At 38.9% G+C, this 20,178-nt stretch overlaps 1 protein-coding gene and 1 pseudogene across 1 annotated transcript in view; both read left to right on the top strand.

Annotated features, from left to right (window-relative positions):
• Positions 1 to 20,178, top strand: part of Spag16 (sperm associated antigen 16) — an 848,530-nt gene that overhangs the window by 13,736 nt on the left and 814,616 nt on the right. The window contains exons 2-4 of the mRNA XM_051154139.1: positions 1,675 to 1,721; positions 2,743 to 2,838; positions 13,032 to 13,150. Coding sequence (XP_051010096.1) covers positions 1,675 to 1,721; positions 2,743 to 2,838; positions 13,032 to 13,150 — 262 coding nt within the window. The remainder of the gene's footprint in view (positions 1 to 1,674; positions 1,722 to 2,742; positions 2,839 to 13,031; positions 13,151 to 20,178) is intronic.
• Positions 3,195 to 4,325, top strand: LOC127196449 (rRNA 2'-O-methyltransferase fibrillarin-like; annotated as a pseudogene).

Raw genomic sequence — 20,178 nt, 5'->3', positions numbered from 1 at the left:
TCACTGTAGTGACTTGTTTGTCTGGTAGGAGGCCTCTGTCTTCTGCCACTCTATCAATACTAGAGCCTCACTGGGACTCTTTGTAGACATCCTGTTGTCCTGGGTCATGGAGATCCTTTACTATTGGATCTGTAAGACTGGCCCTTTTGCAGATTCCAACAGTTCATCAATGGGTAGATGTTGGGGTGGGCTAATACAAAGCCCTGCATCTGAGTCTGAGAGATGTCTGAGCTGGTCAGCCAAGCTTTCCTGCTCACACCAGCAAACTCCCTCCCTGAATCCATGGCCAGCTCTATCCTCTTGCCCAGGTGAGGTACAGGGCCCAATCTCCAAAGTGTTGTAGCAAGTGAGGAACATGGATATGTCCATTTCTCCCACTTTCGTGACCCTCGGTCAGCTTTTCTATCTGCCATAGTTGGCAAGGGAGGAGAGGGGATGAGGGCATCTCTTCTTCCGCACTGCCCCCAAGGCCTGGGCCAACTCTTCTGTGCTCACACCCTCATGGCCAGTTCACCAGTGCGTCCCCTCCCCATCAGGGTCAGCTCTACTGTGCTGCTCAGGTGAGGGGCAGGGTCAGCCCTTCTGCTCTCATGACACAGCCACAGCAGCCTCACCTGCAATGCCTCTAAGGGGCAGGGTATTTTCTGTTTGTTTAAGTTGAGCAATTTGTAGTTCCCAGATATATGTGAGATCCTGTGTATTCTTTGTGTCTCTGATTTATTTTTGATTGGTTTACTGTCTTCTAGGTTCATCTATACTCTAATAAGCAGTGTTTCCTTCCTGTTCTTTTAAGCCATATGCTTTTTGGAAATTTGTGATGCACTAGTATGTAGTAAACATAGAGTTTGGTAACTGAGGTGCTAACCTAAGTAGCAGAGTGGATGTGGAACTTGAATTACACAGTTATTCCGAGTATTTAATATTGGTAAAGGAAAAAGCAACTTAAAGATTTGGCAGCCAGCAGCTTGGTGCTCCCTAAGGCATAGCTGGCAAGTTGTTATAGAAGGAAGAAGAAGATCCTTTGGGAATTGTTTTGCAGCAATAGATAACTAGCACAAGTAGTCATGTCTCTGTGGAGTATCTAATGTGGATATATTGAAGGTATGAAAGAGATTGCAGGCTTATACAATCTATGTATAGTTGTTGCTTAATATTTGAACTAGTTTTTTTAGCCTAATTACTTTTCATGATATTATTGACAGAGAAACTCATGCCTGACCACAAAATATTGACTGTTTGGCAAGTATCTAGTACCTGGGCACTGGTCATATGTAATACAGCAGCACTTTTAGAACTCCTTCTTGTTGGAATCATTTTTGGTAACTAGATATTTGGTACATTCATAAAATATTGAATTGGTTTCTATGTTAGTTTATATATGCTAAAAATTAGGGAAACTTTACTATAAATAGAAACTGAGTAGTCACTCAACCTTCTTTCCAATTCACCTTATCTTAATGATACTCTGTATTTTATAAATATTCTTAGAATCAAACTAATTGAAATAATTTATATCTAAGTTTGTAGGCCTTATGGGGAAAAAGGTTGAAAATCAAATTATAAGTATTTAAAATTTTCATATTGAAGTAATTAGATCCAATACTGTATTTGAGGTCAAGTAATTTTGACATAACATTATTCCAGTTTTGCATTTTAACTTGACAAAATACTCAGAGGTCACCATAACTGAAGCCTCAGAAGATGACTGTGAATATGAAGAGGTAATTTGTTAATTTTCATCTTAGTGAATTCACTGTAGTCATTCCTATGAGTTGTCTGACCTTCAGGAACATAGAAGGACATTATTTAAGATAAACTAATTTTTGAACAGAAGTTAGCTATTGGCTGATTATGAGTGAGATGGGAAAATGCTGTTATTCATTTACATTGGGTGGGAAATCTGCCTGTTTTGGTTCACCAACATCATTGTTTAGGTTCAGCTCCTGGTACCTCCCTTGTCTAGGGGCCCATGGATGGTTGTTCCCATCCAAGAACTTCCCCCTTTGTCCAGATTGCTACTGGCAGGGATTGCCAGAGTGCCAGCACCAGCTGGAGCTCAGGCCTATGCTTTCTTCTACTCTAACTTTAGCTCTGCAAAACATGCTCCTGTCTCAGCTTTTCCTCTAATTCATTGTTCTCATCAAAATCTGCCATTACTTCTGAGACTTGGTTGTGAGCGTGGCAGCCTGTGGCCTGGACAAGCAAGAGGCAAGTTAGTTATACTTACTTTTGGGTTTCTAGGATTTTGCAGTGCCCTACATGGAGTATATATCTTGGAAGCTTTAGTTTAGAAAGAAATTTTTTGAAATTACATGTAGATATGTTCTGTTTCCAACCAGCATTAATTTAACATGATGCTTTTTATTTACTTGTATAATGTCCTTCCTCAGTGCAAGAGACTGTGTGAGACCTGACCAATATTGTCTCCTCTTTCTGGGTTTTAGTTATACATGGCCAACTGCAGTTCAAAAATTGGCCTTAAAACTCCACAAATAAATAATAAGCTTTAAATGACTTTATTGTAGTTTGTTGTTATGATTGTTACTATAATCATGATTACAAATTTCATATTGTGCCTAGTTCATAAACTAAACTTCATTGTGTGTTTACATGGGAACAATCTTATGTGTGAGGCTGGGGACTAACTACGGTTTGACCATCTGTAGGATCCTTGTATGTTCTTATTAGAGGGATTGCCATATGGTACTTGACATTTGTGTCCCTTCGTCCACCCTTGTCTAGATACCAGATGACAATTTCAGTATTCCAGAAGGAGAAGAAGATCTGGCAAAAGCAATGCAAATGGTTCAAGAGCAGGCCACAGACGTTCAGATTCTGGTGAGAATTGTCAATACTACTCTCGCTTTCAGTTTAACAGGAATGCTTTTTATATAAAACTTTGAAAGAAATTTAACTCCGAATTATGTAACAAAACATTGTCATCTAAAATTTCTTTTTGCTTCTATTAATTTTCATAACACTCACTTAAAGTAAGCTTTATTTATTCTTTTCAACATCTCCAGACATTATGTACTTTTATATGAGTTTCCAGCAACTGATCACTTCCCTGAGAACTGATTAATCCAGTAAGAGATAAAACCAAAATTATTCCACACTGATGTTGAATGTATCAACAGATTATGTAGGAAGCTTTATAAGCATTTGTGTCTTTGTTTTCCCAGAAGTAGCCACAATATATGGAATGCTTAACATTTAATGACACTTTGCTTTCTGGGACATGAACTAATTTTGCTTACAAGATAAGAAATTACATGTGATCCACGTTTGAAAGTCTGAAACTCATGGAGGTGGAGGATGCCTCAGATTGCCAGAACTTGCTACCAGAACACAGTAATGAAGCTAGGTTTCAGCCCCTGTGGTGGTGGCTTTGGTGGCAGAGGAGGCTTTGGTGACAGGCGGTAGAGGAGGAGGACAAGGAGGCCACAGAGGCTTTGGCAGTGGATGAGAAGGCTTTGGTGGAGGTCAAGGTCAGGGCGGAGGTAGTGCCTTCAGGGGCCAAGGAGGTGGAGGAGGCAGCAGAGGTGAAGGCTTCGAGTCTGGGAGCAACCTGGGTGGAGGTGGTGGCCGGGTAGGCAAAAGAGGAAACAAGTCAGGGAAGAATGTGATGGTGGAACCACATTGGCATGAAGGTGCCTTTATCTGTCGCGGAAAGAAGGATGCCCTTGCCACAAAGAATATGGTCCCTGGAGAACCTGTGTTCTGTGTGTGGAGAGAAGAGAGTCTCTATTTCAAGAGATCACAAAATTGAGTACCAAGCCTCGGACTCCACCCCTCGTGCTCCAAGTTGGCACCAGCAATCCTTGGCGATGTAGAGCAGATCCACATGAAGCCAGGGGCCAAGGTGCTCTACCTTGGTGCCACACATCTCTGATGTCTCTGATATTGTTGGCCTGGATGGTCTGGTGTAGACAGTTGAGTTCTCCCACCGCTCTGGCCGTGACTTCATCAACTTGGCCAAGAAAAGGAGCGACATTATTCCTGTGATTGACGATGCTTGGCACCCACACAAGTACCGCATGCCTATCACAATGATAAATGTGATCTTTGCTGATGTAGCCCAGCCAGACCAAACCCAGATGGTGGCCCTGAATGCCCACACCTTCCTCTGGAATGGAGGACACTTTGTGATTCCCATTAAGGCCAACTGCATCCACTCTACAGCCTCCACAGAAGCTGTGTTTGTGTATGAAGAAGATGGAGCAGGAGAACATGAAGCTCCAGGAACAGCGGACACTGGAGTCCTCTGCGCGAGACCACGCTGGGGGGGTGGTGGGCACAGGCCACCTCCCAAGGCGAAAGACTGAAGCTCGGAGCTGTCTAGAATTGGGAAAAGATTTGTGTTGCATGTGTGTGTGTGTGTGTGTGTGTGTGTGTGTGTGTGTGTGTGTGTTTTGTATTAAAAGATTGGTTTGTTTAAAAAAAAAGAAATTACATGTGATTATAATATGAATTAAAGTAAACAACACTCTTGGAATCTTTATTACATTGAAAAGAATATTTAATTTAATGAGGCTTAAAAAACCACTTTATAATTACACACACACACACACACACACACACACACACACACACACACACACACACGGACAGCTCTTACTCCCCTTACTAGAGGACCCGCATGAAGCCTGAAATGCCCGTCATCTACTCTTTGGCCTGCTTTTGATCATTTCTCCCTTGCAGGGCTCCCTTGCCAACCACAGGAGAACATTGTGACTGTTGTGGCTTAATTGCTGGGGTAGGTTGGTAGGGAGGGGGGCTCCTCTTTTCTGAGGTTGAGAGCAGGGGGATAGAGGGAAAAGGGAAGGAAGGTGGGATGGGGAGGAGAGGAGGGAGGGGGCTACAGTCATGATGTAAAGTGAATAAATATACTTGCAAGCGTGACTTCTTGAGTGCAAGATGATCTATTGACTCTGCCCTTTTTGTAAGCCTTTCAGCCTCTCTGTATTTAGTAGACTCCTTTGCTCTAGGAATCCACTGACTCTTCCAATTGTTTACATAATTCACAATAGAAAAAAATGGAAAAAGAAGATTTCAGGAATCTACAGTTGATTAGACTCTGTTAGTGCAGTGATCTAGCTCATAGTTATATCTATTTTTGTGATGAAGTCAGTGAATAAGTTCCCTGTAGGAGGACACAAAGTGGGGTCTCCTACATAGGCTTATTAGTCTCTTGGATATCTTGATGCTATGACTTATGGGAAAAAATATAAAGCATAGCCTTTGGATGGAGTAGAAAGTCATGCTTATTCATTGACTGTCTTACCTCTTAATTTATCATTTTGTTAATAGATACCATAGTTTGAACTCTGAATAAAGTATATGTATATTATATTTAAAGTGATTCTTGAAAGCATAGAAAAATAGATGCTATTGACCTAATTTAGTTGTACTTTATAATTCAGTATTTTCCAGGTGTTAACATTAAATAGCTAGGGATGTATGTGCCTATGTATATATGAAGGCATGACCACATGTATTTCTCTGTGTGTATTCCTTAGAGATGGTCATTATATGATTTCATAAAGGGAAAGGTTGACTTACGATTTAGTTGGGTTTCCTTTCTAAAATTTTCTCGTGAGTATATTATAGTAATTTTTTACAAACTTTGATTCTTGTTTATTTTACCATCTTTTGTAGTACTAACATATCTAATAATTTCTAATTTTTAAAAATTAGAATTTTGGCTTTTAAAGGTTAGAATAAAATTATGGTCAAATTTCTGACATTTTGCCTCATTTTCTTTGTACCTTTTCCATCTTTACCATCTTTTCTAAGACCTTCAGGAGAATAAAGTCATTTCTTGAGAGAATGTTTATCTATTTTTGAGACTGATTACTAGCCCAAACTATAGTATTGTATGCTTATCAGTTCCCAGAGTATAATGGAGATCTGACAGTACCACTCTTCTCACTCATATTTTTATTCTGTTTTAGAAATTGTATTATTTTTCACAAGAGCTGTATGTTAGCATATAAAAATGTTGTTTGCCAGGTATAGTGTTGCACACCTTTAATCCCAACACTCAGGAGGCAGAGGCAGGTGGATCTCTGAGTTTGAGGACAGCCTGGTCTATACAGGGAGTTACAGGACAGCCAAGGCTACATAGTAGACCCTGTTTGAAGCCCCTTCCTCAGGGTTTTATTGTAGCCAGTTGTGGTGGAGTACTATGGTAGTATATGCTGAAGAGGCAGAGACAGGGGGATCATAAGTAGGAGGCCAGCCTGGGCTGCACTATATAAGAATTTTTATTGTAATTATTTTAAAGTAAGTAAGTACCTATTTCAGAATTAAAAATTCCATATGACAACTCTTAATTGTTATAGCTCACATAAACATTCTCTCTGGAGTCCTCAATAATTTTTTAGAGGATAATAGTATTCTAAATACAAAAGTTTTGAAAATATGAAAAGCCTCATAGGTGGTTTAGAAACTACAGAGAATGCACTCCCTTTTAGTCTGTTTTCTACTCCTCTTCTCTTCCATCATATATAAAAGTAAATTTTTACATTTATTGAAAAACTATACTCTAAAACATTTTTCAATTGCTGCAAAAGTTAGCATCAGACAAAAATGACACTTTAGTATTTTGGAGACTAAACCTAAGGCCTTGTGTTTGCCTTGCCCCCAGCCTTTAAAAACTCATGTTGAAATTTTTGTGCTAAGAATTGCATTGTTGTAGAAAAAGTAGTCATCGATTAGTGAATTTCTTTAGTTGAGAACTTGGTCTCAACTATCAGTGTTTTCAATCTTAACATAAAAAAATATGTGAAGCAATTTTAGAGTTCTAAGTTTCAATGATTAAGTCATACTGAACATATTTGTTTGTTATTGACTTCGTTTTTTCTTTGTGTACTCATTTAGCTTGAAATAAATAACAAGAAACAATGTGCTAAAAATCTGGACCATGGATTATCCACACAGTATATTTGGCTTAATATGAATTAAGGAGTTGATGGAGTGAAATTCCAAATAAAATGATTTTTGCATTTTAAGACTGCTTAGCTTATAGCATAACTACTTTCCTCTCTAGTTAAGAGTAGTTTTCAAAGGAATTCATTGACTCTGCAACATTTCAGAAATATATAAATATACTTAGTTTTGATGCATGGCTCAGTGCTTCTCTGGAGTTTAATAGTTGCTTAGCTTTTAGGTCCTGTATTATTTGTGCCTCAGCCTCATCACCCACTTAGCATATCTTAGGTTCATATTCTGTCTCCCTTTCTTGGTATGCTGCTCATACCAAGCTTCCTTTAATTCCTATTTAAAAATTCTTCCAAATGAAAATTCAAGTTTGCCACTTAGATTTTTAAATCTTCAATTTCTCTAGTCTTCCACCTACCTTTTGCCATGCTTCCAGACTAGTTTTCTAAGCACATCCAAATCTGCCTTTGTTCTTAATAGACTTTTGGGTCCACATGAATAGATTTTTTTTGGATAATAGAGGAATCTGTAAACCTCCCAGAATGTTGGGAGCCATGTATACACACACTATGTAGTAGCCTGATAGGCATTTTTAGAAACTACAGAGAATGCACTTCATTTTAGTTATTTTGTTTTTACTACTCTTCTTCCAGTTTCCCAAAAATCCTTCTCTCACCCATCTTATATAAAAATCACTTTTCACATTTACTGAACAAAAAGGTGATTGAAGCAATTATTATTACATAATGAATGTTTATTTTTAGAAATAATATTGAGCCCTAACCTAGCAATTATACAGTTTTTCTGCTCTAGTAACCACTACACTACAAAGGCATGACTCCAGTCACACTGTCCTTAGCTCCTTCAGCATCTTAAATGAGGATTAGAATAGTTAAATATTGTTTAATAATAGTTTTAGGGAGGATAGTCCAAGTTATTGGTCTCTAATATAATCATTTATATTGTGTACATTTATAACACCTTAATTTTAAATGATTTCTTTTTAATTATGTGTCTGTGTGGGTATGTGCACATGAGTGCAGATACCTGTGGATGCCAGAGAGGGCATTGATTATTTAAAGGTGTAGGTACAGGTGGTTTTAAGACACCCAACATAGGTTCTGAGAACTGAACTTGGGTCCTCTGGTAGAGTAGTAAGTACCTATTGAACCATCTCTCTAGCCACTGTAAAGAATTTTTTGTGGGTTTCAAATTTTACTGCATTTTGCCACTTCCTTTAGCATCAAAGCAACTACTAGGAATGTGCATCAATTTCTCACAGCACTTTTGAAAAGGACTGTTCAGAGCTATGATGATCCTTTTTTCCTGGTATTTCTCTATGAACACCTTTTACATTCTATGTAACATTTGCAGCCAGGAAAAAAAGTAGTAGATAAATAAATATACTACTGATGTTTTATAGGCCTCCTTTTCCAACAATTAGCAAGTAAATTAATAATTTCTGGATAATGACTTGGAAGACAGCTGTAGGTTTACAGTTTTAGCTTTCTTGTCACTGATAAAATGCTTGATGCAAATAACCCAAGTGAGAAAATTGTCCTTTGCTTAGGATTTTAGAGGTGTCAAATATGGAAAGGAAGGAATTGTGGAGCAGATCACACTGTGGTGGCCAGGAAGCAGAGTAGAGCCATAGTTATAGTTGCAAGGGGACAGGCCAGATAGAGCCCCTGAGGACCTGTTGCTGCTCATCTCTGGCCTCAGTTTAGGTCCTCAATTCCAAGTGCTGCCCTGTCTCAGCAATGTACTCACATTTTATTCCATTAATGAATAAACAAGCCATTCATTAGGTCAGAGACCTCATGATTTTACTGTCTCTGGAAACACCCTCACATATACAACCAGAGGCCTGCTTTGCTATCTCCTAGACCCTTCTCATTCTAGCCAAGTTGACAATCAAGATTGATACACTACCACTGCAGTTTTATTTGTGCCTTTAATCTAATTTTATTTGTTATTTGCTTAACTATATCCACAATTCTCCTATAATTACCTATGGTATCTGCTCTGTCAAGATAGTTACTATTGTGGGTCTTGAGTACCATAGCATGGGTAGCAGCTCCTCAGCTGTTCCATGCAGTGTGAAAGTCATCACAGACAGCATGGTGACAAGTGGCAGTAGCAATGTGCAAAGTCTATGGAGCGGATGGATTTGTTTTCTTCCACTGTGATGCAATCTTAGTACAAGCTACTTCCATCAAACATTATTCCTGCTGTAGTGTTTCTAAAACACAAGGTACCAAAACTTACATTATTTAATAATACTTGAAAGAATCAACACGTCTCTTCATCTTTCCTTTGTTTTTCAGTTTGCTATGTTGTGCTGAAAAGGGAGGGCCTCCTTCTTCATAATCCTCCAGAGGACTTAAACCTTCTCTTGCCTCAGCACCCTTGTAATTGCTGATGCTATTTCTGGCTTTCTTCTAGGATTCCGATAACTTTTTAATCCAGTTTTGATCATAGTTTAAAAGTTTATATTTCTTATTGGTGAAATCTGGAAAGCACCAATCCCACCCCCCCCCCCCCAACCACAGTTTCTGTTGGAAAAAGCCTGGCTAAGAGGGATAGAAAGCTAAATTCTGAGGATGGAATTAGTGACATTTTGGTTATTCAAAGTATATTTGATGTCTTGATGTTTCTATTACTGTGACAAAACACTGATGGAAAGCAAATTGGGGATAAACTCATTTTGGCTTACAGTTCCACATCACAGTCCATCACTAATGGAAGTCAGGTCAAGAACCAACAGTACAGGAACCTAGAGGTAGGAGCTGGTGCAGAGGCCACAAAGGAATGCTACTTACTGGCTTGCTCTTCATGGCTTGGCCTGCCCACTTTCTTATAGTATACAGGGCCACCGGCTCAAGATTGGCACCACCTACAGTGAACTCTGAATACTCAATGGTTTTTCTAACCCAAAGCTGAAATGCTACCACAATCCTTGCTCCCTCCAATAGTCTGTTTTTTCATGGCAATTTCCTGCTCCTCGTACCAATTTCTGCTTTATTTAGGGTTTCAGTTGCTGTGATAAAACGTGATGAACAAATGGAACTCAAAGAGAAAGGGGTTTATTTTATCTAACCCTTGTACTCCATCATTCTGAGGAGTTAGGACAGTGACTTGAGACAGGAACCTAGAGGCAGGAGCTGATGCAGAAGCCATGGGAGAGTGCTGCTTGATGGCTTACTCTCATGGCTTGCTCACCTGCTTTCTTTTTTTAAAATTTTGTTTTATTAATTTATTCATATTATATCTCAATGGTTTCTTTTTTAAAAAATATAGTTTATTAATTTATTCATATTGCATCTCAATTGTTATCCCCTCCCTTGTATCCTCCCATTCCTCCCTTCCTCCCATTTCCCCCTACTCCCCTCCCCTATGACTGTGACTGAGGGGGACTTCCTCCCCTGTATATGCTCATAGGGTATCAAGTCTCTTCTTGGTAACCTACTGTCCTTCCTCTGAATGCCACCAGGTCTCCCCATCCAGGGGACGCTCACCTGCTTTCTTATGTTATCTAGGACTACCCACCCAGGGTGGCACCACCTCCTGTGGTTTAGGCACACCCACACCAATCATTATTCAGGCAAATATCCCACAGGCTTGCCCACTGGCCAAGTTGGTAGTGACGCTTTTCTTGATTGATGTTCCCTCTTCCCAAATGACTCTACTCTGTCAGGTTGACATAAAAACTAGCCAGCACAGTTGCCCAGGTAGTTAATTGTATACTAATTCTATCCCTTTATACATCACCCCATGTTTCCTTTAAAAAGTTCACTTCCTCAGAAAAGGCTTAGTAGCCTTCAGAATATGAGTCTTGTCGTAACGGAAATCGGCCCAACATTGCAAAGGAGATCAAATGGTGAACTGTTCTTGTAGAGGATCTGACTGCTGAGGAACATGGATGCTGCTAAGTTGGCAGAAGAAGAGCAGTTTCTACCTGGTTAGCAGATGTTACTTTAAGAGCTGTCATCTCTTTTAAAGTTTTTATTTTTATATTTAAGCCAACTATATACAACCCAATGCTCCTTCTGAATTCTAAAATTCTAGAACACATCTATATTTGTACTAGTAATTGGCAGAAAAGGAAGCATTTTATAAATTATTTGCAGATTAAGGACTTTGCAGAATAAAATGGGTCCAAATTGAATTACTAAGTTATAGCAACAGATTCAAAATCAGGCAATCAGGGCCTCTAAGAACACACTTTAAGAACTCATCATTATGGCTGGTTTTTTTCTTCTTGTTCAGCCCCGCATGCTTCCAGGAATGTTAGATGGGTGGTTTGGCTACATGTTATAGTAACAAAGAAACTTCCACTTAAAAATGGGTCTTTTGTTTACGATAGCATCCCATCCTGATGATGAAACTCTAGGCCTGTATTCCTGAAGGAGCCAGCCAGGTTACTGCTTGGCTTGAAAACAATGTGAATGGCACCACATGACGACATGTACATGGTGGTGTCGCGACATGTCCTTCATGAGTGGTGCTTCTGTTGTTTTTGTGGTTTGGATGTGTGTTCGTGCTGAGTGGGCTTCCAGTGTCTACCACAGCATGGAAGCATTGCTCCAGAGGTGTGAAAATAGAGGCGTGGATGCTCATCTTGCCACACAGTGAATCCTAGAAAAAAAATTTAAAAGAGGCAAGCCACATGGAAAGAATGTGAGTGTATTCTCTGAGGAATCACATCCTGAAGATATTTTTAGTGTTGCAAGATCTCAAAATACAGTTAATGTTTGCAGACGTACAGCCACTCTGAAGGACCGCATATTTATAACCGCTCACAATCTTCTCTTCTAATCACTCTTTTTATATCTTGAGGTTTCTTATTAGTCTTTTTATTTTACTATTTTTATTACTGCATTTTATAATGTACCTCATTTTCACCTTTCGACTACTGGAGGTATAAATTGGGTAAAGTCTTTTAGAAGGCTAATTCAGTGTAATTTTAAGAAATATGTTACCACATTGATGTTTTGAATGTGAATACTGTGTGTGTGCACAGAACTCTGAAACGTGCTCAGGGAAGGAGAGGCTGTCCTTTTGCTGGTCCTCACTAGTGATGGTAACATTTCCTGAGCTCACAGCTCTGTAATTGATCAAAGGATTTGCTATGACTCAACTTGACTTTTACAGATGTCTTCAAAAACCTTACAGGGTTAGACTTGGTAATTCAGATGATATCACATGTCAACCTCAGCTCATCTGCCTACTCATAGTGGGGCACGCCTGTGCCTTTTGGCCAGTGAATACGCATTGCGTGCTCGTAACCAATACCCTCAATACCCTCACATCTGCCATTAGTGTATCTGAAATCTCATATCACAAAATGTAGTGCCATCTACTTTGTTGAATGAAGTGGCCTCTGAAGCATTATATTACATTTTATATGTTTCGTAAATAAGTCTCCTTTTAAGAATGTGAACATGTGAATCAGATGCCTTTAACACAGGTAAGATCTGCTTTTCACAGAATTTTGCTTTTGAGATTTGATTTTGATCCTTTGAGAACTTACAGTAAAGATTGTGGTCTTTCATCATTTCAACATTTGGGTTTATGTCTTTGTGACTGTGGCCTAAATCGCCCCCTTTCAGTGAAGCCTTTCTTTGTGCCAGTTCTCACATAGCTACACTCCTTTATGCACATACTTACAGTAGATGGGGATTCAAGATGCTGCCCTTACTTGTCTAGGTACTTGTTAATATTATTCAGAGTGCATGGGATAAATGTGTGTGTGTGTGTGTGTGTGTGTGTGTGTGTATGTATGTGTGTGCGTGCGTGTGCATAAATAAGTCTCTTTTTGAGAATGTAAACAAGTGAATCAGATGCCTTTAAACAAAACTGAGATAACAAAACTAGTTATCAATATTTGGTCTCTATCCACTTAACTATCACATTGCGAATAAGAGATGTTTTGTTTCACCAAAGCTTCATTTCTAGGAATTAAAATAGACGCTGATATATAATACTTGAGAAAAATTGTTTAAAATATGAGCAAGTGAATGGTCTACTGTTTTCTTAATAAAAATCTCGGTGTTTATAGAATAAATACTTGTACATTTAAATTTCAGGAGCAGAAAACAGTTCTTCCTCCAAGGCATGTAGCACACGAAACCATAGAAGACTTTCTCTGCAATTTCTTGATCAAAATGGAAATGAGAAGAACGCTGGACTGCTTTCAGGCTGAGTGGTAAACCATTGAGTGGCAAAGTAGTTCTCCAGAAAAGCTAACAGCTTTTCCATGTGCAAATTCCGCTTTCTCAAAGGACTTTACAACATTGAGTGCTTTAGTGTACTTTCCTGTTGCTGTGATAAAACACAAAAGCAACCAAAGGAAGAAAAGGTTTATGTTGGGGTCAGTTCAGTTATTTTATATTATGTTCAGTCAGTTATGATCGGGATATGAAGAGCTAGTTGTTCACACTGTGTCTGCAGCCAGGCAGCAGGGAGTGCTGAATGCAGGCCGGTGCTCAGCTCATCTTCTCCAGGTCAGGTGCCTGTCCATATTAACTAACACAATCAGAGTAACCTGCACAGGCATGTCTAGAGGCCCATCTCCCAGGTGACTGTAGACTCTGCCAACCTTATAGTTAACACCATTAATGTGGACTTACATATATGGATAGAAATCATTCTAGTCTCTTATGTGAAACCACAGTGCAAACACACACTATCGGGATGTTTTTCCCAAAAAAACTTTATTCAACAGCCTTTTCAGTATGCAAAGTTAGTTTCTTTTCAAATGATCAAAGAGATAAAATGTCCCCTGGAGTTATAGAGCAAAAAGTCATTTTTTGAAATACTTTCCTTATAGTTTTACATAATTTATAATGGTATCATTTTGTGTACTCCCCTAACACTACTATGTTTTTATCTTTAGTGAAAATGATTCTTTCTATATTTATACAACTCATTGATTTTTATTCTATATTATTATTTGATTTGAAGTAAATTGAACAATATTTTCAAATATTACCCAACATAATTTTCTTGTTAAAATTAAAATTTTTAATGTCTTACTGATTATGAAAATTAGCAGGCTTGCTGTCTTTATACAGTCATGGTCTTTGGCTTCCTAACATTTAAAAAATAGTAAATGATAGATATGAAGCAGGCGTTATTTTTTACCAGATATTGCATATTATAGAAAGTGGAGTTTATATAAAAATATTTATAGAGTTTTGTGACTGAATTCTAATTTTAAAAAAATCTATCAGTGATACAAAATCACATTTTGCTTTCTTGATATGCTGACAGTATACACCTAGAACTAGTCACTTTCATTTCTAATTTTTAATTTTTTATAAATGTCATTATTAGTACTGTATTGACACTCCTCTATTACACAACTCTGTCATATCATCCAGATTTCTCCTTAATCTTTATTACTTTGACAGCATAACATAACATAATATAATATAATATAATATAATATATTTTATGAGAAGAATTGAATTCTGTTAACAACAGACTAAGAGAGGAATGTTTGGCAGTAGAAAAAGAATGGTGCTTTTAAGCCTGAAAACTGTATGCAAGGTTTATGGAATATTTTGTTTTCTCCATCAATGGTCATTGATAGGTTTGCTGGGTAAAGTACTCTAGCCTGGCATCTGTGGTCTCTTAGGATTTTCAGGATCTCTGTCCAGGCCCTTCTGGCTTTTATAGTCTCTGCTGAGAAGTCGGGTGTAATTCTGATAGGTTTGCCATTAAATGTTATTTGTCCCTTTTTCCTTGCAGCTTTTAATCTTTTTCTTTTTTCCGTATATGTTGTGCATTGATCATTATGTGACAGGAAGTTTTTCTTCTCTGGTCTATTCTATTTGGTGTTCTGTAGGCCTCTTGTATGTTTATAGGCATCTCTTTCTTTAGATTGGGTAAGTTTTCTTCTATGATTTTGTTGAGAATATTTTCTGGGCCTTGGAGTCTGGCATCTTCTCTTTCCTCAATGCCTATTATCCTCAGATTTCTTCTTTTCATGGTGTCCTTGATTTCTTGAATGTTTTGTGTTAATATTTTTCCAGATTTACCATTTTTTTAGTGGTTGCTTGAAGATATACGATTGTGTCTTCTAGACCTGAGGTTCGTTCCTCCATCTCTTGGATTCTGTTAGAAAGGCTTGCCTCTGTGTTGCTCGCCTTCCTTTCTGAGCTCTCACGTTCCCGTTTTCCATCTGTCTCTGTGTTTATCATTGAATCCATTTTCATCTTCAGATCTTGAACTGTTTTATTGATTTCTTTCATCTGATTGCTTGTATATTCCTGTTTCCTCCATTGTCTCTTTATAGGCCTTCAGCGCTTGAACAGTTTTATTGATTTCCTTCATCTGGTTGTTTGTATTTTCCTGAAAAATTTCCAATGCCTTTCTATAGGCCTCTTTTATGTCTTCCACCTGTTTGACTGCATCTTCCTGCATTTGATTATGAATTTTATTTGTTTCCTCCATTATTATCCTCATTACTAAAGATTTGAGGTAATTTTCTTGTATTTATGTTGTGTTTGAGTTCTCTGGGTTGTTTTCTTTGGGATAGCTGGGATCTGGAGTCGCCATATTGTTTTGGGTTTTTTTGAGTATGATTTTATGCCGTCCTTTAGTCATCTTGCCATCTCTTTTTCGATGGTAGCTTCCGGAGTTGGGTGGAGGGAGTCTGAGGATAGATTCATCTGTTTTCTCATGATTTCCCTAGGCCAGAAGCTCTGATGCTTCACTGACGTGGATGTCAGGAGGCCAGTCCTGTAGTGTGAGTCTCTCACAGCCAGTGATCCCCAGCTTCCCTGGACTGTGGGTCCTGTAATTGTCCTGGGTCTTAGAATATGCAGTGGGTCAGGCCAAAGTGTCCATAGCCTTTTGAGTCCCCTTGTGGTACTGGAGCTCACTGGGGACTGATGCAGGCCAGACAGAGGAGGTCTAATTACCACTCTACTCCCTGTCTCCCTGAGATTTCCCTAGTCCTGGAGCTCTGATGCTCTGCTGGTCTGTGGTTCCTAGTAGTGTTTTGGGACCCAGACCACTTGTAGAGTCCAGGTTAATGTTACGGGGCCCAAACTGCACACACACCGAGTCCAGTTCACGTCTCTGGACCCAAACAGGTCTTGGGGCCTAATCCATGCACTTAGTCCAGTTAGCGCTGAGTCCAAACAGGATCTCAGGCCCAAACTGCACACTGAGCTCGCCATGTTCAGCCAGAGTCTCAGGACCGGGGCTGTGCGCCAACCTCAGCTAGGTTCTCTGGGCCCAAACCGCCCTCTGAATTCAGCTAGGCACTCTGGGCCCAAACCGCGCGCTGAGCTCAGCTAGAGTCTCACGGCCCAAAGTGTCCACTTAGTTCAGCTAGAGACTCTGGGTACAAACTGCGCACTGAGCTCTGCTAGGTTCTCTGGGCCCAAACCACCCATGAAGCTCAGCCAGGGACTCTGGGCCCAAACCGTACGCCAAATTTAGCTAGGGACTCCTGACCCAAATTGTGCACTGAGCCCAGCTAGGTTCTCTGGGCCCAAACTGTCTGCCAAGTTCAGCTAGAGTCTCAGGGTCCAAACTGTGCTGAGTCCAGTTTGGGTCTCAGGGCCAGGACTGTGTGCCAAGCTCAGCTAGGTTCACGGGGCCCAAATCTTGCACTGAATCCTCTGTCCTGCAGCAATTCCCACTGGTCACCATGCTAGTAGCCTCTGCCATAGGGTTCCCAGGTGCAAACATCAGCCGCTGCTGCTGCCACTCTGGTCCGAGAACATCCATGCTCCTCCTGTGTTCAGGAGTACGCAGGTTTTCTGTGTTTTGATCCTTTCCAACTGTGGAGTACTCCTGTTGTAGTGATGTGGGGATCTTGGTGTTCCTGGTTAAGAATTCCATGCAATTCTCTGAATCATTTACTTGAGCTTCTAAACACGGTCCACGCTGCTTGCCGCCATCTTGGAGTCTCATGTATGAACAGTTTAAAAAGAACGTTTATACAAATTTCCCCAAAGAAATAATTTCAAGTAAATTACGAATATGGTAGGTGATTAATTTGTAGCTAATTAGATGGAAAATTAATATGATTCAATTAATTTTGTGTCTTTCGAGAACATGTTAGACTCCCTTACTATAATTATGATCCAAATATAATATATATTATTTTAAGCTCTTTCTGGTTATTTTTATGCTTGTGGTTGTGCCTGTGTATTAGTTTGTGTGCCTGTGTTCTCCATGGCACACATGGAAAGGTCAATTTGAGTCAGTTTTTCTCTATCTATATGTGGATTCTGGGGCTTTTGCTCAAATAGCTAGGTGTATGGGGTAGGCTAGCTTAGCAATCTGATTCATGAGATGAAATTTCAGGAAACTATGATACTATTAATATATAAAAAGTTCCTAAGAACATACCCATTTAGCATTATGCTATAATCAAAAGTGAATCTTACGAATGTATATTTAGTAATATTGTGGTTGAACTAATTTTGTCCTACTCTCTAGCTGCTGTTTTAGTTATTCCCATAATAGATAATTTTTTCATATAAAATATTTTGAATTTGATCAGCAACTGTCATCTATGCTGCATATTGTAGGACTATAATGTAAGAATAGGGGATATTTTAGTTTGAATTAATAAATATGTGAAGAATGCATTTCTCTATAGCTCATGCTGACATCGAATGTGTAGCTCTTTTGTGATAGTCTCCCAAGTTCCTGAACGTTGGCTGAATCTTTTTGTTGTAGAGAGACAGAACCCAAAGAAAATAGAATTGCTGTGTATTAATGTTCCCTTTCAAAAGTAGTTGACAATAATGGCCTGTTGTTAGGTTGTGCAAAAAGTACAACAAAACAAAAACAAAACCCAACGACATAAAACAAACAAAAAACCAATCCAAACCAACAACAATAACAACCAAAACCACAACCACAACCAAAAACCAAAACCAAAACCAAAAATTGGGCAGTAAAATTTGACTCATATTATTTCAATAATCAGATAAATGTAGTAAGTCTTAAAATCCCATGTCAGGAAAGTATGATTTGGGAGACACATCTGGCCTGCTTTTTGTTTTTGCAAATAAAATTTAATTGAAATACAGCCATGATTTTTTGTACATATTGGAAATGACTTTATTCATGATATGAATGTGAAATTAATTAGTCATTGTGGAGTCTCTATGAATGGCAAAGAAGAAAGCAGTTTTTTACAAGTTCTAAATTATTAGTATTTAAGATTTCCTAACATTATCAAGTTATTTTCTATGATATATCTCTATATACTATGTATTTTAAATAATGACATATATATGCCCATGTGACAGAATTTGCTTATGGAGCACTAAAATGCTTCCACTGTAGATTTGTCCAGTACTATTTTATGTCTCTTTTTTGAATTGCTCATGTACAAAGATCACTGATGGTGCAGGGCAAAACTAGAGGGGCTAAAATGAGAAAATGGCAGTGTAACTGTGAAGTGCCTTAACTCCCCTCCATGTGCTGGACCATTGCCCTGAGCATGTCCAGTTAGTCACACTGAGTCTATCTCATGGACTTGGACGATTGTATTATCATCACCCTCTGAATAAGCACAAGGCAATTTCCTTTTACTTTCAACTTCCTTTTCAATCCTGGGGACTCAGTTTGGCTTCTGTTCCTAGCATTTCATTGAAGATAGCATTGTGCTAAAAATTCTGTTAAGATTAATAAGACATGAAATTATTTATTACATCTAATTACTAACTTAATTTGTTCCCAATTAAAGAGGTTATAAGTTAATATATTCCTTTAATTTATGAGAAATGATAAATACTGAAGTTTTTGACCAATAATATTTGGTGATGACTCGGGTGGGCAATATGGTTACAACTTCCTGGAACTGAGCAGGTTTATTTAAAGCCAAAGCCCAGAATTAAGATTAACTTTGAAACAGTCCCTCACATTGCTCAGTGTGTGTATAGAAGTGTGTGTTTGTGTGTGTGTGTGCGCGCGCGTGTGTATAGTGTGAATACATATCAATTCTCAATGAAGACCATGCAGATTGTTATTTCTTCATCATTTAAACCTACTAATGATTCTTCAGTTGGTGAGGAGTTGACTTCTGGTGACTTGTGCATAAGCGTTTATCACCCCTATCACCATTAAATTAAATACAGCAATGCCATGATTCTTATTGTGAAAACACAGTTTACAGTATGCCAAATTTGAACAATTAAATATATGTGGATAGGCTTATGTACTAAGATACGCAGAAGTCAGCCTTGTAGAGGAATATTTAGATTTAAAAACTTAATAAAAGTAATAAATACACTATCTAAATATAAATGGCATAAAATAAAGTGGTAACGTCTTAGACTAATTGCTTGAGAATTTGCTTTCTATCATTTTTATTAGCGTGGTCTGCTGTTGAACAGCATTCACTTCACCACCAGCTGTATGTGGCAGGTAGCCACTAACATATCTTCATTTCATGGATGAGGAAATGGGCTTAGAGAGGATGGGAAATCTCCCTCAGCAAATATCAGCAAGTCACAGGCAGTAAGTGGCAAAGCCAGCCAGGCCAGACTGATCTTAAACACTGCTCTCCTAACTTCAATTCCTGGATGGCGACTGGGTGAGCTTACCGTGCGCCTTGATTTAGAGCTCAGATTTGAGTCTGTTTTCCATTTTGCAATTACAAAGTGAGTACTAACTTTATCAACTTGACATGGATTAAGTCTTCCTCAGTCACTGCCTTCCTATTTTACTGAGAAAACAGACGTTTCACAACTCACCCCACCCCTTCCACCTTCTGCTTCCTCCTTGGGCATTTTCCCCTCTTCTACCATGATACTGAAGCACACAGACTGTCTTCTGTAACCAGCTCCCTCTTTCTGCTGGAACCCAGCTTCTCTGCCTACTCAAGGACTGTGCATTTGTGCTTGTTGTTTCTCCATTGGCTTTTCTCTCTGTGTGCGAATATTACCATAAGCCACAGATGAACAGTAATAGCACATATGCTGCAAACCTGGGGAATGTCTTCTGACTCTGCTTCTTATTGAAGGACATTTTGATTTCCTGGTCTCTGCCTTACTTGTATATTTTCTCAACATATCTCCTACTCGCGTGTACTCTACCTGGTTTTCATGTACTTCACCACCGAAGGTTATAAACAGTGACTCTCACATTGCCCTCTCCAATGATGGCACTAAGCTTCTGGTAGTATTCATTTTTTTTTCCATTCACATTCATGTGTTTCTTCTTGGGACTTTTTCTTCACTTGGTCCCTTGGTCCCT

The sequence above is a fragment of the Acomys russatus genome, chromosome 12, assembly GCF_903995435.1.
Source record: "Acomys russatus chromosome 12, mAcoRus1.1, whole genome shotgun sequence".
NCBI lineage: Eukaryota > Metazoa > Chordata > Mammalia > Rodentia > Muridae > Acomys > Acomys russatus.
This window is presented reverse-complemented; position numbering and strand designations above follow the sequence as displayed.